The sequence below is a fragment of the Rhinatrema bivittatum genome, chromosome 7, assembly GCF_901001135.1.
Source record: "Rhinatrema bivittatum chromosome 7, aRhiBiv1.1, whole genome shotgun sequence".
NCBI classification, from domain to species: Eukaryota; Metazoa; Chordata; class Amphibia; order Gymnophiona; family Rhinatrematidae; genus Rhinatrema; species Rhinatrema bivittatum.
The window spans coordinates 313,219,864-313,243,570 of record NC_042621.1 but is presented as its reverse complement, the minus strand read 5'-3'; the positions used below and the strand labels follow the sequence as shown (position 1 = coordinate 313,243,570).

General features: G+C 47.2%; 1 protein-coding gene across 3 annotated transcripts in view; it reads right to left on the bottom strand.

Annotated features, from left to right (window-relative positions):
* The window catches only part of ZRANB1 (zinc finger RANBP2-type containing 1), a 309,172-nt gene that overhangs the window by 235,309 nt on the left and 50,156 nt on the right, over positions 1 to 23,707 (bottom strand). For 2 of the 3 annotated variants that reach the window (XM_029610613.1, XM_029610615.1), the window contains exon 2: positions 8,066 to 8,919. In XM_029610613.1, coding sequence (XP_029466473.1) covers positions 8,066 to 8,882 — 817 coding nt within the window. In that variant the 5' untranslated portion in view covers positions 8,883 to 8,919. Of the gene's footprint in view, positions 1 to 8,065; positions 8,920 to 9,456; positions 9,483 to 23,707 lie in introns of all 3 variants that reach the window. The other variant, XM_029610614.1, reaches the window with a different exon arrangement.

The window sequence follows — 23,707 nt, the reverse complement described above, 5'->3', positions numbered from 1 at the left end:
GACATATCAAATACTTTTTCACCGTTCCAAGTATCTTCCAAATATTCTCTAACAGTTGTTACTGCACAAAACCTGAATTCATATTCACCCTCTACAGGAAAAAGAAAAAAAGGCAAGGGCTGAACCAAGCCTATAAAGAATGAAAGCAAAAACTTTTAAGAAGAGGAGGAGGAGGAATGGGATCCAAGAAAGAAGCAGCAGTTTTACAATCAAGAATAAGTTTAGAAACATTCAAGAAAGGTTGTGATGTAAAGAAAATGAACTAAAAGCAGAAGATGAAGATGAATCAGAGAGAACTGGACAGAAGAATGAATCAGATATTGTTCAAAGGAAATGCTTGTTGAATTCTGATTCAATGTATCCTGCATCTCCACTGGAAGGCCAGTCTATGCACTGAACAACTTTTCTAACAACACTTCCTTCCTTACATTATATTCCAGAGTTTATCCTCCAGCCTCTGAATGAAAAGCAAGTTTGCTTACTGTAAACGATGTTTCCCTAGATAGCAGGATGAATTAGCCATGCTGTCATGGGATCCGTCAATCAGGTCCGGGAGGCAGAGCTTGTCAAAGCAGAGTACAGAGCTTTGCTTTCTGCGGCTGCGCGTGTGTTCCCGCGCAGGAAAGTAACGGAATCTCCTCAGTCTGTGATTAAGCCTTAGTGTAGTCGAAGACTTGGTGACTGCCAGGGAGGAGGGGGGTCAGCATGGCTAATTCATTTACGGTAAGCAAACTTGCTTTTTCCTGTCGATAGCAGGGCTGAATTAGCCATGCTGTCATGGGAGTCCCAAGCTCCCGATCACGTTGTTTATGATATATATGTTTGTACGTGATCTTTGACAGTGTGGCAGTCACCGTGTACTGGAGGATAGAGATTGCAGTATTGCTTGCCCTATCTTCGCATCAGTGGCTGCTTGTTGATCAAGGCAGTAGTGAGATGTGAAGGTATGAAGCGATGACCATGTAGCTGCCTTGCAAATGTCTATGGGTTGCACATTCTTCAAGTGTGCCAAGGAGGCTGCTACTGCTCTGACTTGGTGAGCTTTAGGAGTAGAATGTAATTGTAAATTCTTTTTATCATAGCAGAATTTGAGGCACTGTATGATCCAGCTGGAGATGGTGCGTTTAGCCACTGGTAATCCAGGTGCCTTCGGGTCAAAGGAGACAAAGAGTTGAGAAACACGGGAGTCCGAGTTTGTTCTTTCTTTATAGTGTGCTAAAGCTCTTTTACAATCTAGTGTGTGCAGTAGTTTTTCCCTATCATTTGCATGAGGTGTAGGGAAAAAGTTGGGTAATTCCATGGTCTGACTGAGATGGAATTGTGAAACCACTTTTGGTAGGAAGGATGGGTGAGTTCGGAGAACTACCTTTTGGTGATGAAATTGCAAATATGGAGGATAATGGATCAAGGCCTGCAACTCACTACTCTTCGTGCTGATGTTACCGCAACTAGGATTACCACTTTCCATGTGAAGTATTTTATGTGCGCCGAGTCCATGGGTTCAAATGGGGACAGCATGAGCTGTTCCAGAACTATGTTGAGGTTCCATGGAACTGGAGGTTTAGATACCGGAGGACGAATGTGAGTTAACCCCTTCATGAAACGAGACAATAATGGGTGATTGGATATAGGAATATCGTTAATTGGTCTATGATAGGCGCCTATGGCGCTGAGGTGAACTCTGATGGATGATGTTGCTAGATCAGCTACATATAGTGTATGAAGATAATCAATGAGCAACTCCGGTGAGCAGTCCAATGGTGGTACACCTTTGGAAGTGCACCAGGTAGAGTAACGTTTCCATTTGTAGCTATAATTTTTCCTGGTTGAGAGTTTCCTGGATTCTAACAAAATGAATTGTGCTTAAGTGGAAACTCCCTGTTCTGTCAGAAGGAGCCTCTCAATCTCCATGCTGTCAAGTGTAGAGATGAGTGTAGTGGGTGTAGAAGTGTCCCTTGATCTTGGCAGAGAAGATCTTGGCGATTCGGTAATCGAATTGGATCCATGATGGATAGCCGGAGAAGGAAACTGCACCATGGTTGCCTCGGCCAGGCCGAGGCTTTGAGTATCAGCTGAGCTTTGTCCGCTATGCACTTTTGAATTGTTCTTGTTATGAGTGGTATGGGAGGAAAGGTGTACAGAAGGGTCTGTCGTCCACGGAATGAGGAAGGCATCTTGAGCGATCCTGAATTGGCTTGGTCTTATCAAGCAGAATTTGGGAACTTGAGCATTGGTCTCCGTTGCAAAGAGATCCATCGAAGGTGACCCCATTGCATGAATATGTCCTGGGCTATTTCTGTATTGAGTGCCCATTCGTGAGGATGAAAGATGCGGCTTAGTCTGTCTGCTCTTGTGTTTGCAACTCCTGGTAGGTAAGTTGCTTGGAGATGTATGGAATTCCGGTGTGCGTGTTCGAAAATTATCAGGGTCTCCTTGAAAAGGATCCATGAACCGGACCCTCCTTGTTTGTTGATGTAAAACATTGCGATTTGGTTGTCCGTGTGGATCATGACCCTGCGTCCTTTCAGGTGGTTTTGGAACACTCGTAATGCATTGCGAATCGCTCTGAGTTCCAATAAATTTATTTGCAGGTTCTGTTCCGAGATTGTCCATAACCCTTGTGCTTCGTAAATCTCGATGTGTGCACCCCAGCCCTTGCAAGACGCATCTGTGGTTAAGACTGCGTTGTGAGGAGGGGAACTGAACAATGCTCCTTTGGACAGGGTGGAGTCTAGGAGCCACCATGCTATATCCTTTTTCATTTCGGCGGTCAGCGAAACCTTCTGTGTCAATGGTTATGAATGTTGTTTCCATTGGCGTTTTAGTCCCCATTGCAGGCATCATGTGTAGCCTGGTGTTGGGAACCATGAAAATCACAGTCGCCATGTGGCCCAGGACTACCAACACCTGTCTCGCTGACGGTCTCTGAGTATGGTTCAATGTATGTAGAAGGTGACTGAAGTGCGATATTCTGTCTGGTAGGTATGCCCTGTTGCAAGTAGTGTCCAGGCAAGCTCCTATGAACTGTAACTACTGTGTTGGTTGTAGGTGTGATTTCTGAAAATTGATCCCTAATCCTAATTCCTGTAAACACTGTATCACCCGATGGAAGTGATCTAGTAAGATGTTGGGAGTTGGGCCGATTATGAGCCAATCGTCCAGATATGGAAAGATGGTTATACCTTGTTGTCTGAGATGAGCCACCACCACTATCATGCATTTGGTGAATACCCTGGGTGCAGCCGATAGTCAAAGGGGAGAACTTTGTACTGGTAGTGTTGATGTCTGTAGCGAAAGCATAGGTAACGCCACGAGGATGGATGGATTGGAATGTGTGTGTAAGCATCCTTCAGGTCGATGGAACACATCCAATCATTGGTTTGAATCAGAGGAAGGATTGATTTCAACGATACCATTTTGAATTTCTCCTTGGTGAGAAATTTGTTCAATTCCCTTAGGTCCAGTATGGGGCGAAGGCCCCCCGACTTCTTGGGTATGAGGAAGTATGGGGAATAAAATGCTACTGATTTGGAGCCTGGGTGAATTTGTCGAACTGCCTGTTTGCGAAGCAAAGCAATTTCCTCCCCCAGTTGTGGTTGGGGGTTGTGAATATTGAGTGTAGAAAGATGAGGCAATATGGGTTTTGTGACAAACTGGAGTTGGTAACCGTGACGTACTATCTCCAAAACCCATTGATCGGATGTTATTCTCTCCCAGGCTTCCAGGCAAGAACGAATCCTGCCGGGTGGAGCTTGAGGTTGTGGTGGGGGCCGAGTAACTAAAAAGATGAAGTCACTTTTGCTGCAGTAGCCAGCTGTTGTGCCTGCTGTCTCTGGTTACGTGGTTTACCTCTACATTGGTTTGAGGTATTCTGTTGAGCAGGACGCTGGTAGGAAGGGTATGCTTGTGTACGAAAAGACTGATAAGATCTATAGGGTCTCCTGGCATATGATTGCCTACGCGTAGATCCAATATAACGACGTGTGGTCGAATAATTAGGATGTGATGTTAATGACTGTACTGCTAGAGCTTCTTCCTTCAGTTTACCTACTGTGTCCTGGAATCTTTCTCCTAACAGGTTATCTCCTGTACACGGGAGGTTGTTAGTTTCTCGTGCAAATCTTCATGTATCGAACTTGAACGTAATCATGCTAGTCTGCGGGCTGTGATGGCTGTTGCCGATGCCCTGGAGGATGTTTCATATGCTTCATAGATCGACCTCAAAAGGTGTCGAGAACACTCTTCCATGTCATGAAGAGGCGGGGGTATCTGATCCGCCGTCGAGGAAAGCATACCCTTCATTGCTTGCATGGACTCATATAGGTATTGTACCATGTAGAACTGATGGTGCATAATTCGGGCATTCAACATTGAGTTATGGTATATTTTCCTGCCAAACTCGTCTAAATATTTGTTGTCTTTCCCTGGTGGGTATGAGGAATGTGACTTTGTTTTCTTAAATCTTTGCATCGCTGATTCCACCACAATCGAAGCATGAGGTAATTGTGGTAGAGAGTATGGTGATTTTTTCCTCATACGAAATTTTATGTTTGTTTTCCTGGAAACGGCTGCGATTGCATAAGGCGCTTCCCAGGATTTCTGTAAGACTGAATGTGGGAGCTCTTGTGGTGGAAGAGATGTTGGTTCCCCCGGAGTATCAAAAATCTTTAGGAGACCAAGGGTTTCTGGCCTTCTTTTTGGACCTCTAGATGCAATATTGTACCCAATTTTTCTAGGAATTTTGGTAAGGTCTTCCGGAGGGGAGTACGGTTCCTGAGGTTGTTCCTGCGGATCCGACGGGAATCCCGTAGGATGATGATGGGGATGTTTGCAGTGAAGGAGAATCAAAAGATGTATCCTGGGTATGATTTGGCGAGGCTGGATGGTTTGCTATGGGAGATGTCGGCAGTTCCACCGACGGTTCTCTATTAATCTGTGTCTTGTGTTCCGGAGAACTGTCAGCAACAATATTAGTCATTTTGAACGATGACTGAAGAGTTTCATAAAAACCTGCTAAGGATTGAGACAATTGATAAAATGCCTCTTTTGTATGAGGGGGCATTGTTATACGACCATCTGGTTCTCATGAGACACCTGCTTTAGGGTGCATTGGAATATTCTGAGGTGAAGTATTAGATACCTTACGGTCGTTTCGTATTTTATCGCCCGTTATGTTCCTCTAATCCTCTGAATCTGTAGAAGTGTTAGAGGAAACAACCTGTATTACCTCTCTATGTGAGAAGGTATTGGAAGGTGGTATATGAGATGATTTAGAAGTCAAAGGGCTTATTTCCCTTGTAGCACTCCTCTTTGCCAACTTTCTATGGTGAGAGTGTCACGAGTGCTTATGATAATAGTGAGACGGAGAGTCTGTATGACTTCTACGTGAAGACGGTGATCGTTTCCTACGTTTTATTGTAAAATTCTTTGGAATCAGCTCTCGAAGAAAGGGAAGTACCTGAACGAGGTGAAGTTATTGGTGGAGAAGCTGAAGAAGACCCTTGTGAAGGGTAACGTCGTTTCAACTCATTCTGTAGTACATGAGATGAGTGATCACGGCTCTTATGCATGGATTTAGATTTATGCACGGATGTAGACTTGAACTCATATCCTTCTGTTTCCGTGCGTGCAAGGGTTATCGGCGCCGATGTCTTCGGCGCCGTGCACATAGACACAACTGGCGTCGAGCACGCAGGTGATGTCTGTGCCGTATGCGCAGATGTCGACGGCGCCGTGCACGCATGTGCCCTGCGCGCAGCATTCTTCTGCGCCGTGCGTGCAGGGTTCTTCAGCGTCGTACGCAGAAGTGTCGTCGGCGCCATGCGCATAGAAGTGTTGTGTGTTGATCCCTTTCCAGGCGCCGAAGTATTATGCGCAGATACTTTTTTATGCGCATACAGCGCCTTAGGCGCAGAAGGTGTAGGCGCCGAGGTTTTTGGCGCCAATATGTCCTGTTGCGGCGCTTCTGGCTCTGTGGATTTTTGACAATCCATTGTCCTTTGTCGTTTTGACATGTCCTTACCTCCAAGAGTGGAGGATTGAGGATCCGACAAAGATGCTCTCTTTTTCAAGGGAGCCGATGAAGTTGGCGGGCCAGGCGACGAATGAGCCTCCGATGGTTCTGGTGAGGCAAAAAGTTCCTGAAGCCTGTAGGCCCTTTGCTTCAGTGCTCTGGGTGACATCCTTGAGCAAAATTCACAATCTTCCCGATTGTGATCTGGTCCTAGGCATCGGTAACATCGGTCATGGCCATCCGTGACTGACATTACCTTGCCGCAATGACAGGGTTTAAACACCAATTTTGACATGTTTATTATGTTAATGCTGAGGAGAAGAACAGCTCCGCGTGTGATCCCGCTTGCGGAAAAAACAGACTGAGGAGATTCCGTTACTTTCCTGCGCGGGAACACACGCGCAGCCGCAGAGAGCAAAGCTCTGTTCTCTGCTTTGACAAGCTCCGCCTCCCGGGCCTGATTGACAGATCCTATGACAGCATGGCTAATTCAGCCCTGTTATCGACGGGAAAGGGAAGAGTCACTTGTTCAGAGAAGAAGCCATCATTTAATGGAGTGACCAGGCATGGGGCCCGTTCCACCTTAAGTCTCACAGAGGGAGAGCGCTCTGTGGGCAGGACCCTTTGGGCCAGAGGGTGGGCCCAGCTGGGTTCAGGGGGCCCCTACGCCTCCAGGAGAGGCAGCTGTGCTAACCTAAAGCCCAGGGAGGAAGTATAATGCAAAGATAGGAAGTCGTTCTATTGCATTGAAGTACTGTAACATGAATAAAGTTTTATCTGCATTTGAAAAAGGCTGGAGTCTGTGTGGCTTTGTGCCTCCAGCCAGAGAAATGCCACTCTGTTTCCCACATATGATGTCAGCTCAGGGATTTATTTTTCTCTATGCTGGGCACAGAGGAAAATCTCCAAGTCTCCAAAAAGGGGACTGTAAAGTTTGTTGTGTGGCCTGCCAAGGCAAGGGTGTGGCTCAGGAAGCATACTGAAGTAAGATAGGGCTGCATGAAGGAGGTTTGTCTAGCCTTGCCTAAGGAAGGGGGGCTAGGGCAGAAGGAAAGCAGTGCTCAAACTGTGTACAAGAGCACTGGAAGAGAGAGGTTTGTGGGCTCACAAAGCAACACAGAAAAAACCCCTGAAAATTGCCTTTAAACTAGTACTCACCGCAAATCCCACAGCCAGTCCAAGGAGTCCTGCTAGGATGGAAGTGGAACCCAGATCTACAACTGGACTCTGATAAAGGACTGTGGGGGTACACTGGGTGAGGGCTACAGTAGGTGGTATTAAATGTCATATGGGGTAACCCTAAGGGGTGGGGGTGAGTCTGACCCTAGATCCCCATCTCCAAGCCTAGCTGGGGGGAGGCCAGATAAAGGGCAGTGGGGTGTGTGGTACTTCCCTGGATGGGATTCAGGGGGGAGAAGTGATGCTCGGACCAATGGGTCCAAGCTGGGGGGGGGGCTATGTGGCAGAGTGACCCTGCTTTCCCCCTTTAAACTTGTGCAGGACCAGGCATGAGGCCTGGTCCACCTTAAATCCCACAGAGAGCTCTGTGGGCAGAACCCTGCACGGCAGGGAAGTCTCCAAAGGGCAGGACCAGCAGGGGAGCATAAGAGTAACTCCAGTTGAGTTCAGGAGGCCCTTGCGTCTCCAGGAAAGGCAGCTCCTCAATCTATGCTGGCCCAAAGCCCAGGGAGTGGAAGTATACTGCAAAGGTAAGCAGTCATTCTATTGTGCTGAAGTGCTGTAACTTGAATAAAGTTTTATCTGCATTTGGAAACGCCACTCAGTCTCCCACATTGGTATTAATCTACACAGGACCCATAATAAAGGAGAGGTGAAGGTAGAGAATGTAAAGAATGTAATAAAAATTGAAGGAGGATGCTACTGTGAAGCATGTCAAGCAAAAACAGAATACATAAATCTTTGTTTCAAACAATCAGAAAATAAAGGAAGGGTGACATGCAGAGTTAAAAATGAAATCGGAAGTTACAAAAGCAACTTCCAGACATTACACTGCCAATATACTTTAGTAATAAGGAGGGGATAAAAACTTACCAACACACGCATTCAGGAAGAGCCAATCCCTCTTTCGCAAGCGGTTTTTTATTTGCTTTAATTTTTTAAAATCAACTTCAAGTTCCTCTTTGCTACCAACAGCTCCAGCCAGTTCAATCCTCTGAAAATCCATTTTCATTTCCGATTCACGTTTGGAAGTGGTAGGAGATCTTCTTTGGCTGTTGCTACTGCCAGAGCTCCCCCTCCAGCGAGCACGGTCTTGTTCATTAATAATTGAGGAAGCTTCTTCTGTTTCGGCCAGTTCTATTGCCTCCATGTTATTTGGCCTGGGGTGATCACATACCATACATTTTTTGGCCTTGACCCAATTTTCATATGTGCAAGCAGAGCAAGTCCAATGCTGGGCTTTAGTGTTAAGTTTATTTCTATCATTGTATTCCTCACAAGGGTCAACAGGGAAAGGGGAAGGTCTAGAACCAGATCCTGAGGACTGAGGCAATTCTGTGGGACTCCTGGTGCGGCGCTGGGACAAACACTGAGTGCAACGGATTGCCCTCGGCCAGTTCAAGTATGTGCACATGTGGCATGACCACTTACTTGTACCCTCCACCCCAAAGGAGGATTTAACTCTAGGCCTAGCGCTGGAATCCGGGCATATTAAGGGGCTGCTGCCTCCGCTCTCCATACTCGAGGGATCCCAATCACGGCCCACATCACTTGAGCTGCTTTTGAACGGCTCCTCTGTGATGATAGCTCCGCTTGGTTTCTGTGCACGGCACATAGTACACTTAATGGCAGAAGGCCAGTTCTCATAGGTACAATACTCACAGGCCCATTTAATCCCATGTTCTGTCATTGTGAACCTCCTGAAATGAGTCACATCAGGCAGAAAGCTAGAAACAATAAGAAAAGCATTAGCAATGCAATATCAGAACTGCAAGCTTGTTTCTACCACCTCAACGATTACCTCCTGCATGCCTCCAGACCCAGTTCTATCTCATCGGGGCAGCTATAAAGGCTAATACCTACCACCCTAATCTCTGCTCTTACCTTGCCAGACCCACTGCCATTAGTATATTATCTCATGCTTACTTTTCCAGCACTTAGGCCATCTTTACAAATACATACACCACACAAGCATAACTCATTGGCACTTCTTGTTGATAAGATGTTAATGCAAGCTTATTTTATATACATTTCCACTAGTTTGAAGCAGACCATTGAGAAACTACTCACTAATACCAAGCTATTTAATCTTTATAAGAACATAGGATAAGCCATGCTGAGTCAGAGCAAAGGTCCATTTGTTATGGGGCCCTCAAGTTTTAATGTCAGGGAATCCATTAGCTTCTAAGAAAAGAGCAATGCTGCCTAATAAACCTGGCATAAGTTCAGTAACTATTTATATGAATAGAGGAATGCAGACAAACCTCTGATATGGGATTCCGCTTGATTCCTAGACATACACAAATAAGTCACAAAGACACAATACAGTTTTTGTCAAAGACATCGCCAATGGAAACAAATGTGACCTTCCCCTGAGATTATACGTCTTCAGCTAGAAAACTTGGCAAACGTCCCAAACAACCCAATATGAAATTTTCTGTAAGTCATTAATAGTTGTTAAAAACCTGCAATGTACGAATGTAACATGTCTATAATTCTAGGAGTCTGCAAGTCTATAAACAAGTCAAAAGTATAAATAAGGTAAGAATTCTGAGCTTGAGGCTGCTGTCTTTTACTCTGCTGCAACAGAGACCAGCATTAACCTGTTTAGGTAAGATAACCAATTTTCTTTTTTCTGTATCCAATTTAGAAAATACTCAATCAATATACTCATATATAAGAAGTATATTCTTTTATCACATTTTTTTCTGGTTATTGATCTCTGTTCTTATAAAAATTATTGCTCTCATACTAATACATTAACTCTTAGGCACAATGATGTGTTACACTTACATGACATATGGTTCTGGAGAGAGAGCGCGACCTATAAGGTAACTCCTTGTTAAATATGACCTTCCAGGTCAGGTATTTCAGGTCACAATGGCACAGCGGCTCAAAAAGAGTTTTCATCAGCTGGGTTAACACCATGTTGAGGTCCCAAGACACAGGTGGGAGGACCTTTATTGGAGGCTTTAATTGAAGCAGGCCCCGCATGAAGCGTACAACTATAGGCTGTACAGAGATGGGTGTACCATCTACACTTAGTGGTATGCGCCAATTGCAATGAAATGAACTGTAACAGAGTTGGACTTTAAGCCAACCTCCGATAGGTTGAGAAAGTAGTCAAGCAGTTTCTGTGTGGGGCAGGAGAACAGATCTAGGGCCTTCTGCTCACACCACATGGAAAACCTCCTCCACTTCAGTCCATAGCACTTTTTAGTGGAAAGCTTTCTAGAAGCCATCAGGACCTGAGACACATCTTCTGAAAGATCAAGCAGCTGAAGGATTAACCTCTCAACATCCAGGCAATGAGCGACAGGGCCTGGAGGTTGGGATGCCGCAGCCTGCCTTGATCTTGTGTGATGAGATCTGGGGAAGTCCCCAGACTGATCGGTCTCCGGATAGACAACTCCTGCAGGAGTGGAATCCACACCTGTCTCAGCCAACAAGGGGCTATGAGAATCATAGCCACCCTGTCCTCATGAAGCTTCAAGAGAGTCTTTGCCACTAAGGGAATCTGAGGAAAAGCATACAGAAGACCCTTGCCACAATGACTGGTGAGGACATCCGAGGCTGGTTTGCCATCTGACGTGAACAGGGAGCAGAACTGACATGAACAGATCTATCTGATTTGCTACCCCCTGCTCCAGGGACCACTTATGGGGTCTGAAGGCTCAACTCAGCATGTCCACTACCACATTCTTCATACCAGCCAGGTACATGACCCTGAGCATCATCCCTTGGGACATGGCCCATGACCAGATCTGGACCACTTCCTGACACAGGAGGTACGATCCTTGCCTCCCTGCTTGTTGACATACCACATAGCTACTTGGTTGGTGGTGTGGATCAGGACTATTCTGTTGGACAGCCAATTTCTGAATGCCCATAGCACATACCTGATCGCCCGAAGTGCAGGAAGTTGATATGACAAGAGCTTTCCTGGGTGGACCAGAGACCCTGAGTGCTGAGCCCATCTACATGAGCTCCCCACCCCAGGGTGAAAGCATCCGTGGTTAGGACAATTTGGGTAGGGGGACTTTAAAATGAGATCCCCTATTTCAGATTTGAAAGAATGAGTCCGGAGAGATGGGGTGACTCGGATGCAATCCTGGAGGCTTTGAGTAGTCTGGCACTACTACAACCTTAGGGTCAATTGGGCTCTGTGCATATGTAAAAGTGCCAAGGAAATGACATGGATGGTTGCGGCCATATGGCCCAGAAACCTCAACATGTGCCAGGCTGACACCTACCAGCTCTTCTGGATCTCTGCCACAATGGTCTTCAAGATGACAGCCCTCTGGCAAGGTAAGAAGGCCTTGGTTTCAGCCTTGCTAGCAGGGCTCCTATGAAGTCCAACTGAAGTGATGGGTTGAGATGGGACTTTAGGTAGTTGATGGTAAACCCTAGTGACTCCAACACCTGAATGGTCAAGTGTATGGACCTGATGGCCCCTGACTGAGACATGATCTTGACCAGGCATTTGTCCAGATATGGGAAAACATACACTCCCAGCCTGCGGTTGTGTGTGCTGCCACCATGGCCAGACATTTTGTGAAGACCCATGGGGCTGACGTAAGCACAAATGACAACACCCAGTTATGGAAGTGCTTTTTTCAGACAGATCGGAGATACTTCCTGTGACCAGGGAAGATCTCGATACGAGTATATGCACCCTTTACATCAAGGGAGCATAGCCAGTCTCCTTTTTGCAAAAGGGGAATAAAGGTGCCCAGGGAAACCATCTTGAACTTTTCTTTTCTTAGAAACTTGTTCAAGGTTCTTAGGTCTAGGATGGGACGGAGTCCTCCTCTTCTCTTTGGAATCAGGAAGTACCTAGAGTAGAATCCCCCCATCTTTGCCCTGGTGGTACGGGCTCGACCACTCTGCCGTTAAGAGGTAGGAGAGCTCTGCTACTAATACCTCCTGATGCATTACCGGCCTCCAAAACAGGCATGGAGGGCAATTTGGCAAGACACCCAGTAGGTTCAATTGGTACTCCTGAAGGATGATGCACAGAATCCATTGGTCCGAGGTTATACTGGGCCACTGGTTTGCAAAGCACCACAGTCTTCCCCTGACCGGAGGGTCCATTGTCCTGGGTACGAGCAACTAGTGTACGCACCCTATGACCCAGTCCCTGGAGTTGACAGAGGAGACGGCTGGGGCTTGGGACTCTCTGCTGCCTGGGACAGCTGCTGGTGCCCTGATGGTGTTGACGGGAGTGAGGGCACAGAGGAAGTACTTGCTTTGGCAAAATCCTTCCTTGGCCCCGGACTTGCTGTCCTCCTAGACGAGAAGGACAGGTCCAAAGTACTGGAAGAGAGTTGTTGGAGGGTTTCATGGTGGTCCCAAAGCTGGGCCAAAACATCTCTCACCCTATGCTCCGAAGAGGTTCTCTCCAGTATTTATTTTAAAACATTTATGGCCTGCCCCTCCTACATTCAGTGCGGGGTACAATATGAAAATATGCAATCAAACTAACAGGAGAGAACAGGACGTTACATAATTCTTCAGTATGGGGAGCAACATGTAAGCACAAGGGGGTTCAATATCGAGACTGGGGAGGGGGCAGTAGTGCCGCCAGTAGTCTATGTAGCATTTTCCAAGGAGGGACATATCACAGATAATCCGTTATCATCTAGGTTTGGCAACACTTTTTTGAAAAGGAAAGTTTTTAGGGTTTTTTGGTTTGTTTTTTTTAAATACTCTCTCTGAGACTTACTTCCTTTGGTAGGCTGTTCGATAGGAGAGGACCTGCAGAGAAGGCAGTGCATTCTCTGGTTTCCTCAAGGTGTGTAAGCTTTGAAGATTGGCTAACCTAATGCTATTAGATGTCCTATCTGAGGCGTTGGGAGGGAGTGTGGATTTTTATTACTGAGGAAATCCATGGGGAGTGTAAATAGTGAATAGAGAAGTGTATGATCATGGCAAGCTTATACTGTATACGGTATGAGACTGGGAGCCAGTGTAGTGATCTGAGCACAGGAGAGATATGATCGTGTATGGGAGTGCTAATAAGGGTTCTTGCTGCCAAGTTTTGTATAATCTGCAGTGAACAGATCACGTATAAAGGTAGACCTGTTAAGAGAGAGTTGCAGTAGTCTGTACTGGAGAATAATAGAGATTGAAGGACCAGTGTTCAAGAAAGGGCTCAAGGTGACAGAGCAGACAGTTTATAGGAGAAGGAGTTGGTAATGGTTCTTATATGGTTGTGCATTTAGAGAGGTCAATTGTGACACCCAGATTGCATACACTTTGGGAGATGATGATAGAATGGGAATCAAAAGAGAAATTGTTGGGTGTGTTATCGACAGGATAATGTGATAAAATAATGATTTCCATTTTAGAGATGTTGAGGGCTAATTTATTGCTGTGGAGCCATTTATGGATGGCTGTAAGACAGTGGGTGAGGAAAGATTCTGTAAGGGCCCATGTTTCATTCAAAGGATAAAAGAATTGGATATCCTTGGCATAGATTTTATAGTGAACTCCAAGGTTAGCAAGGGTGCAGTATAATGGAGTTAGGTAGAAGTTAAATAAGGCAGCAGAGATAGCAGACCCTTGGGGTACACCAGAGCTCAGAGACATCACACAGGAAGTAAAAGTCAATTTGGAGCTGTTGCATCCTGTTGTTGAGGTATGAAGAGAACCAGGCCAGAACAGAACCAGTTATACCAGTAGAGCGCAATCTGAAAAGTAAGATGGAATGATTAACAGTGTCAAATGCAGAGGAGATGTCAAGGAGACAGAAGGAATGCTGAGCCTTGATCAAAATCCCGTCTCATAGTGTCAAAGCTGGAAAGCAACAGTAATTCAGTGCTGTGATGTTTCCTGAACGTGAACTGATATTGGTTAAGGATATTAGAGTCAATAAAGTTGCAGAGTTGGTGAAGAACTGCTGTTTCTAAGCCTTTGGCCATGAAAAAGTAGTGTAATGTGGCACGGTTAAGGGGATTAGATTATGGTTTCAGGTAATTGATAATCTCAGTAGTATCAGATGCTGTGATGAGGTCAAAACATTCCCAGGTTGGATCATCAATGGTCAAATTCATCGGTTTCTTTGATATGGGAATTATTAAAGGTGCTGTTTACAGTTGCTGCCTTATTAGTAAAGGGAGAGGTGAATGTTTCCGTGATGTTTATCCCAGGAGTATGGGTGGGAGAGTAGAGGGGGCTGGGGTTAATTACTTTCTTTATGAAGGCATATAATTCTCTGGGACAGTTTCGTGTAGATATATATATATATATATATATATATATATATATATATTTTTTTTTTTTTTTTTTTTTTTTTTTTTTTTTTACACACCGAAGTTCGTGGAAAACACCACATCGGTTTACAACATATACACGTGCAGGAAGCTCTGCTCTTCAGTATTCTCCTCAAAAAGCAATTGTGGATATGTGTGTGTTTGAATAACTTGACTAACTTGATTAATTTGGACTGGTTGACGTGATTTCCAGCTGGAGATCGCCAGTGCACTCAACTGAGAAACGTAGACACCTGGCAACTATGGGTGTCTTAACTAGGGGTAAAGTCTGGCTTACCCGTCTTGCTCTTGGGGATTGTCCCCCGAGGTTTCCGTATTTTAGGGCAGCCATGGGTGGGATGCTGAGTCCCATCTGTCTACACTAAGGAAAACAAAATTATCAGGTAAGTAATTTCTCCATTTCCTAGCATGTAGCAAATGGACTCAGGACCAATGGGATGTACAAAAGCTACTCCCGAACCGGGTGGGAGGCTGCCGGTGGCCCACTTAGTACTGCCCTTGTGAATGCTGTGTCCTCCCGGGCCTGAACATCCAGGCGGTAGAACCTCGAGAAGGTGTGAATGGAGGACCACGTCGCCGCCTGACAGATCTCGGCGGGTGACAGCATCTTGGTTTCTGCCCAGGACACTGCCAGGGCCCTTGTGGAATGGGCCTTGACTTGTAGAGGTGAAGGCTTTCCTGCCTCTACGTAGGCCGCCTTGATTACTTCTTTGATCCAGCGCGCTATGGTTGCCCGCGAGGCCACTTCCCCTTGTTTCTTCCCGCTGTGAAGTTCGAACAGGTGGTCAGTCTTTCGTACGGATTCCGATCTTTCCAGGTATCAGACTAGGAGTCTGCCGACGTTCAGATGGCGAAGGCGGCGCGAGTCTTCAGAGTCCTTATGCTCATCTGGAGATGGCAGCGAGATGGTTTGGTTTAGATGGAAATGAGAAACCACCTTTGGAAGGAAGGAGGGGACAGTGCAGAGCTGTAGGGATCCCAGTGTGAATCTAAGGAACAGTTCCCGACAGGATAGTGCTTGAGGTTCAGAGATGCGACTGGCTGAACATATTGCCACTAGGAATGCAGTTTTCAAGGTCAGGAGCCGAAGTGACAGACCGTGTGTAGGTCTGAAGGAAGCTCCCATCAGGAAGTCTAGTACTAGATTGAGATTCCATAGGGGCACCAGCCACCATAGTGGTGGTCGGATTTGTTTGACCCCTCTCAGGAAACAGAATATGTCTGGAAGGGATGATACTGTGATGCTGTCCACTTTGGCTCTAAAGCAGGCCAGTGCGGCCACCTGAACCTTGATGGAGGAGTTGAGACACAACCCCTTCCTTCAAGCCGTCCTGCAGAAATTCCAGGACCATGCGGATTTTGACTGTCCGTGGAAGGATGTCGCGGTCCTCACATCAGGCTTCGAATATTCTCCATATTCGTATGTAGATTAAAGATGTGGAAAACTTGTGTGCTCGGAGTAAGGTGTCAATCACTACCCCGGAGTATCTGCTCTTCTTCAGGCGCGTCCTCTCAAGGCCAGACCGTAAGAGAGAATAGAGTTGGGTCTTCATGGAGGATCGGTCCTTGCTGGAGCAGGTCCCTGTGTGGGGGTAGACACAGAGGGTTCCCCGCTAGAAGTCTTCGCATGTCTGCGTACCATGGCCTTCTTGGCCAGTCCGGGGCCACTAGAAGTACTAGCCCCCTGTGGTGTTTTATCTTGCGGTAGTGGCCATGGGGGAAATGCATACAGCAGGTCTTCCTGTGGCCAAGTCTGGACGAGGGCGTCAATTTCCTGGGATTGTGGTTCTAGTCTGCGGCTGAAGAACTTGGGTGTTGGACCGGGTTGCCAGAAGATCCATGGCTGGTGTTCCCCAGCGGTTTACTATCAACTGGAAGGCTGTGGTCGACAGCCTCCATTCCCCTGGGGTCTAGACTCTCTCTGCTGAGGTAATCCGCAGTGACGTTTGTCTTTTCTCGCGATGTAGGCGGCTGAGATCCCTTGTAGATTTGCCTCTGCCCACGCCATTAGGGGGTCTATTTCCAAGGACACCTGGTGGCTTCTGGTTCCTCCCTGGCGGTTGATGTAGGCAACTGTTGTGGCGTTGTCTGACATGACTCTGACCGATTCGCCCCGGAGTCTGTGACTGAATTGAAGGCAGGCTAGTCTGACTGATTGGGCTTCCAGTCGGTTGATGTTCCATCCCGACTCTTCCTTGTCCCATTGCTCCTAGGCCATCAGTTCCTGGCAGTGGGCTCCCCATCCTCGTAGGCTTGCATCCGTGGTGAGCAAAACCCAGGTCGGTGGGGATAGCATAAGAACATAAGAAATTGCCATGCTGGGTCAGACCAAGGGTCCATCAAGCCCAGCATCCTGTTTCCAACAGAGGCCAAACCAGGTCACAAGAACCTGGCAATTACCCAAACACTAAGAAGATCCCTTGCTCAGATGGTCTTCCTGTAGCCACCATTGGAGCTGGGTCAGCACCTCTGCCGGTAGCTGGAGGCAAACGGAGTAGTTCTGGGACATCGGGTTCCATCGCGAAAGTAGGGAACGCTGTAGTGGTCGCATGTGGGCCCTTGCTCATGGGACGACTTCTAGTGTTGATGTCATGAGGCCGAGGACCTGGAGGTAGTCCCATACCTTGGGGCAGAAACAGGTCAACAGGTTTCTCAACTGGTCCATCAGTTTCCTTCTCCTTGTAGGGGGAAGAACTACCTTGTCTTGTTTGGTGTCGAACCGGACTCCCAGGTATTCTAGTGATTGGGAGGGCTGCAGGAAGCGCTTGGTTGTATTGACGACCCACCTGAGATTCTGCAGTAGATTCTTGACTCTGGTGGTCGCCTGGTGACTTTCCTCTGGAGATTTTGCCCTGATTAGCCAATCGTCCAGATATGGATGTACGAGGATTTCTTATTTCCTCAGTGTCACCGCCATTACGACCATGATTTTGGTGAACATCCGAGGGGCAGTAGCTAGTCCGAAGGGTAGCACCCGGAACTGGTAGTGATGGCAGAGTATCGCGAAGCGTAGAAAGCGCGGATGGTCGTGATGGTCCGGGATGTGAAGATAGGCTTCTGACACATCCAGAGAGGTCAGTAATTCTCCCGGCTGTACTGCCCTTATCACCGAGCGTATGGTTTCTATGCGGAAGTAAGGAACCCTCAGGTAGCAATTGACGGACTTGAGGTCCAGGATGTGCCGTAACGTTCTCTCTTTCTTGGGGACGATAAAATAGATGGAATAGTGCCCAGTATTTTGTTGGTGCGTGGGCACCGGTATTAATCGCCCTTAGGGTGAGTAGTTTTGTCAGTGTGGTTTCCACTGCCGTCCTCTTGGAGGGGGCGTGGCACGGTGATTTCACAAATTTGTTTGGAGGGATACTGTGGAAGTCCAGGTAGTATCCCTCTCGAATGATGGTTAGGACCCACTTGTCCGACGTTATCTCGACCCATCTTTGGTAGAATAGGGCAAGCCTCCCCCCTATGGCTTCTTCCTGTGGATGGGTCTATTGATTCAGGACTGGAGGACACAAACAATGAGAGAAATCAGGCAGCCCTTACTAATTTCTTTTACCAAGGGCTCATGCCCAAATTGCGTGAGGGGGTGGATGCAGCATGCATCACCTGGGCTTCTGAGACCCCCAACTAAAGTTTGTGCAGTAGCTCAGGCTTTGTTTGATCAGCTGTCTGCCTCCAAGGTGGCACAGGCACAACATTTTCTTGCACTCCAGACTGGCCACCTGGAGTCTGGGGGAAGAGGGAGGGGAAGGGAAGGGGGAAGAGTTGAAGGGAGATTCCACTTGTTGCCGCTGCCTCCAAATAGCTCTCATCAGCCCTGCCACAATTCTAATCAGGTCGGTCACTGAAAAAGGTAATGTCCCCTGCTCACAAGGAGTTACCTCTCGGTGTGCTTGGAATGCTCTGGCTACTCCTACTAACCATTTATCCCCAGGATATCCCCCATCTGCAGCAAATCCCCCATATCTGGCTGCTGCCCCCTTCCAGGATATGGGAGCTGTTACACCCTTCTCTCATCCCGAACCACCAGGACACTTATCCTATTCTGGCCAGGAATTCGTAAATATCGACAGGGTTTTGTCGGTGCTCATGTCATAGGGCCGGTTGCCCCCAGAGCTCCACATTATTCTGACGGTCTCGGAAACCCCATAGAATGTTTGATACCGGAGCCTCCAGATCAACCCTTCGAGCAGAGTCTAACCCTCAGCTTCCTCTTTCTTCCCAGTCTCTTCAGATGGTGAGCATCACCAACAAATCTGAGATCCTCCCACTGGCCGACCAAGTTCCTGTACAATTTGATCCTCTCAAAACCTCCCACTCCTTCCTGCTCTACTCCTCCTCTCCACTAAGCTTTCTGGGCCGAGAACTACCATGAATATGTTGAAATCTGGCTCAATGTGCTGCAGCGGTCAAAAAAGCCATCCACAATCTCCTGGACCAAGGAGTCCTTATAAAGGTCCCTCCAGATGCTCCTGACTTGTGCAACTCCCTTATCCTCACAGTGCCCAAAACAAACACACACAAACTAAGCTTTTACCTACCTTTTTAAAACAAACACACACTAAATAATATATCTCAATAGTTTACCTCTCCCCAAAACTTAAGTTCTAAAATTTCTAAAAGCAATACTTAACTCTTCAGCCACCAGCAAGCTTATCCTCTCCACTTAGTGCTCCCAGCCAAACCCAGACACCAAAATTTTGGCTGATAATTCATCCAAAAACAGGCAACCAAAATTTAGTAGCACAGATTTAGTCCACTCAACCTTGACAGATTGCCAATGAAGGGACATACCAAAGAGGCATGCCCCTTCGGAAGCCTTTTGGAACCTTTGGAGAGTTATATTCAGATTTATCGGGGTGAGGGACTGAGGATTTTGATTATTTACTGCAAGTGAGATTAGGGACTGGGGAATAGGAGTGTTCCCAGGGACCGGTATAAGGACCGGTCCTTTTTAATATATTAATAAACAAGCCATTAAGCCCGTTAAAACGGGTGAGATTCCATCGGTCAGACCGGCACGTCGGTCAGAGCCGCTCTGTTCTCCACAACTTCTTACCCTTCCCACTTACTCAAATCCTCTTCCCTTTCCTTTCCTTCCCTTCTCACCTCATCCACAACCCCTTCCCTCTCCCTCAGCCCTCCTCCACGCCCTCTTTTTCTCTTCTACAGGGCCAGCTGTACCCTGATGAACCTGTGAGATACAGAGGGCGAGGGGCGCCGCTACGGGAACCTGCCTTTCTCCGATTCTCCCTCCCTGTGTACTGTGGCTTCTCACTGCTATCCCTTTGTGTGCTGGTCCGTCCGTCCTAACTCCCTACCCCCTTCCCCGGCGGCGGAGGGACGGGCTCAGGCTGTTGTCTGTCCGACCTCCTCCTCCCCCCGCACCGTGAAGAGTCGGAGGCAGTGGTGGCAGGAGCTACAGCGGCGGCTGAGGGGGATGTCGCAAGTCTTTTTACTGCTGTCCCTGTGCGTGACGGCTGGCCATCCCAGCTTCCTCCCCCCTTCCCCAGCATCGGAGGGACAGGCTCAAGCTGTTGTCAGCCCGACGTGCTCTCTCACCCGCAGTACAGAACGGCTCTGACCGACGTGCTCTCTCGCCCGCACATGGGGCAGAGCTCTCTGTTCCGCGCATGCGCAATAGAGCTGCTCTCTACTGCGCATTTGCGGGCCGGTCAGAGCCCATTTATATTGTAGATGATTTGAAAAAGGGACCCGAGTGAGATGATCAAATTTGCAGACAATACAAAATTATTCTGAGTTGTTCAATCACAAGCAGACTGTGAGAGACTCCAGTATCACCTTACGAGACTGTGGAAGATTGAGCATCTAAATAGCAGCTGACATTTAATGTGGACAAGTGCAATGTGATACACAGGGAAAATAATCCAAACTGTAGTTACATGATGTTAGGTTCTATAAGAAGAGTTACCATGAATATGTTGAAATCTGGCTCAATGTGCTGCAGCAGTCAAAAAAGCAAACAATGTTAGGAATTATTAGGAAAGAAATGGAGAATAAAACGGAGAATGTCATATCATCTCTATATCACTTCCAGGTGTGACCACACCTACAGTACGTTGCTTGCAATTCTGATCCCCGCATCTCAAAAGAGATATAGAACTGGAAAAGATACACAGAAGGGTGATCAAAACAATAAAGGGAATGGAACAGTTCTTCTATGAGGCAAGGCTAAAGAGGTTAGGGCTCTTCAGCTTGGAGAAAAGATGGCTGAGGGGAGATAAGATAAAGGTCTATAAAATCATGAATGGAGGGACTTCCGGTGATAATGTAGGCAGAGTCGGGAGTCCGGGGAACGACCTCCGCAGACCCTAGCTGTAATAAGCAGTTTTTGCCCGCATTACTGCTCCATTTTTGCATCTCCAAAGCAGCGCAAGATACCGGGAAGCTGGAACACCACGTTTGGAGACGTGCACGGTGAGGGATGCGCCACCAAAGCTCACGCAGCACAGCAGAATGAAGGCCCGGTATTTACAAAATGGCGGCGGCCCCCGAGACGGCAAAGATGCTGGCAAGCGTCTCTGCTGCAGAGCCAGATATTGGCCAGCGTTACTGCAGCCCTGGATGATAGTCTGTTAAAAATTCAAACGGCGATGGAGGAAATAAAGATGCAATCTCGAAGGTCAGTTCCACCGTTTAGACCACGCTGAAGAGCTTGGAGACAGGCTGAAAGCCACGTGCGGGCACTACAGGCCCAACAGGCAGCTCTCTTAAATCGAATAGAAGATCAAGAAAATTGAAATCTACGCAACAACATTAAAATAATTGGGCTTCCAGAATCTATGAAAGAAGAGACTTTGTGCAAATTTATAGAGCAGTGGCTTCCAGACCATCTCAAACTTGAGCTTCCCAATGATCAGTTTCGTGGTGAGAGGGTGCAGAGAGTGGGCCTGCTGCGAGATAATGCCACCAGGCCGCGTCCGGTGATGGCCCGAGTGCTCAATTGGAATCATAAAACCCTGCTTATGAGGGCAAACAGGCAGCAACAAGCAGTGGAGTATCAGGCAGCGAATTCTCCTTTTTAATGATTTTTCTGCCAGCACAGCAGCACAAAGGAGAGAGTTGTTCCCCGCCTGTATGGAGCTGTATAAAAGGGGCATTCGTTTTGCTCTGTTATACCTGGCAAAATTGCGGATTTTGCATGAGAACAAAGTGCTCTTCTTCACTGATGAGGATCAAGTGGCACAATTTTTGGCATCACTGCCTGCGATTGCTCTGCCATGAGCTGAAGTTACGGCTATGTTAGCCGGATTTCCGCTCTCTGAGTCACCACCTGGCGAGAGATGCTAGTTACACTGACCATAGCTGAATGATTGTTCAGCGTGTTCCTGGATGTTGGAGACATACTCTTTGTTCAAGTTCTTATGTTTATGTTACAGAGTTTTGTATGGGGAGGACACTGCATGTTATTACATGGCTGTTTTGTATTCTCTTTTCATGTCGTGGGTTCCCCTGACCATACAGCATGTGCTTCCTTTTAGCCCGTTAAATCCTCTTCTGGCCAGGGGGCCAGGAACAATGCTTCACTGTAATCAGGAAAAGGGGAGGGGTCTGGGGGGAGCGTCCCTATCTGCTTTCCCTTGGTTTGGTGGTAGGTGGAGTTACCCTGAGTCTCCAGGAGATACATACGGATGCTTGTGTTGTATTGGGTATGGTGTATGTGTGTGAATGTGATGGGGAGTAAATGTGGGGTGAAGGGGGGGTGGGGAATGGGGACCAGGGGAGTCATATATAGAAGGGGTCTTACCAAGAGACGAGAGAGCTGGTATCCTTGGGGCTTAGGCTGGTAGGCCCCAGGATCTTAAATGACCAATTGCTTTTCTGGGGGCCCCGGTGGACCCCTTTCTATTCCGTTTACCATGTAGGAGTTTATGGCTAAGGTCAAAATTACTTCACATTTTCTTCTCTAAAACGAGGAATGGCTATTCTTTTTCATAAGCAATTGCCTTTTCATATAGACCGAGTCCTTCACAACCCTGAGGGGCGATATGTTATAGCGGCAGGAACGCTTCATGGACAGAAGTTGGCGTTTTGTAACATGTATGCACCTAACGTGTATTCTCACTCTTTCTTTCTTACCTTAGCAGCATGCCTTACTGAACTCAGTGACTATCACCTGGTTGTGGGAGGGGATTTTAATACAGTAATGGCAAAGCCCTTGTTTGCAAGCCTCCTAGGCTGGGGGGTTCTAAGGATAGACCCACAGAGGTGCGGTTTTTGGTAAAGGAGCTCAACTTGCTTGATGTGTGGAGGGTGATGCACCCAGGGGAACAAGACTTTACCTTTTTCTCTAACCCTCACCAGGTGTATTCCAGATTAGATTATCTTCTGATCTCCAATGCTTTGCTCCCCAGGGTGGAGGCCGCCACTATCTCTGTTTCGGATCATGCTCCCATGTCCTTCAGTATGTAGGTTGAATGCTCGCCACATACCCCTTTCTCTTGGCGTATGCAGCCAGATTTAATTCATGACAAGGTATTCCACACATAATAATACGCCCGATATCTCTGTAGATACATTGTGGGAGGCTGGGAAAGCGGTGCTTAGAGGCCAGATTATTGCATATATCGCCAAACAAAATCGTGCATGGAATAAGGAGATTCTTTGCCTTACCCAGGTGCTTAAATCTTCCCAATTACAACATGCCAGAAATATGTCGGCCCAGACCCAGCTACAAGCTACCCAGCCCTGTGAAGCCCTTAACACTGTTACACCAATGGGCTACAAAATCCTTGCAATATTACCAGTATCAATTATACAAATATGGTAATCGGTCCAGTAAGCTGATGGCCAATTTGGTACTGGGACGGAGGCACAAAGCTATTATTACTGGCATTAAAGACAAGGATGGTGTTTATCAGGTGGCACATAAGGATATATCGGCCCGCTTTCTGGAATACTATGGTGCCTTGTATCGCTCCTGCCCCCAAAACCTTGACCTTACTGCACAATTTTTTTCTGCTTTTCCCTGGCAGAAAGTGTGCCTGACCAATTAGCCCAGTTAAATGCACCAATTACGGATGGCGAAATTTATTCGGTGATACAGGGCCTCAAACTGGGGAAAGCTGCCGACAGGACGGGTTGGGGGCTGAGTTTTACAAGATACTAAAATTCCCTATTCTCCCAACCCTGGCCTCCTTTTATAATAATCTGTCTATGATAGGTCGGCTCGCCCCCAGCATGAATCAGTCCACGATTGTGGTTCTCCCAAAAAAGAGAA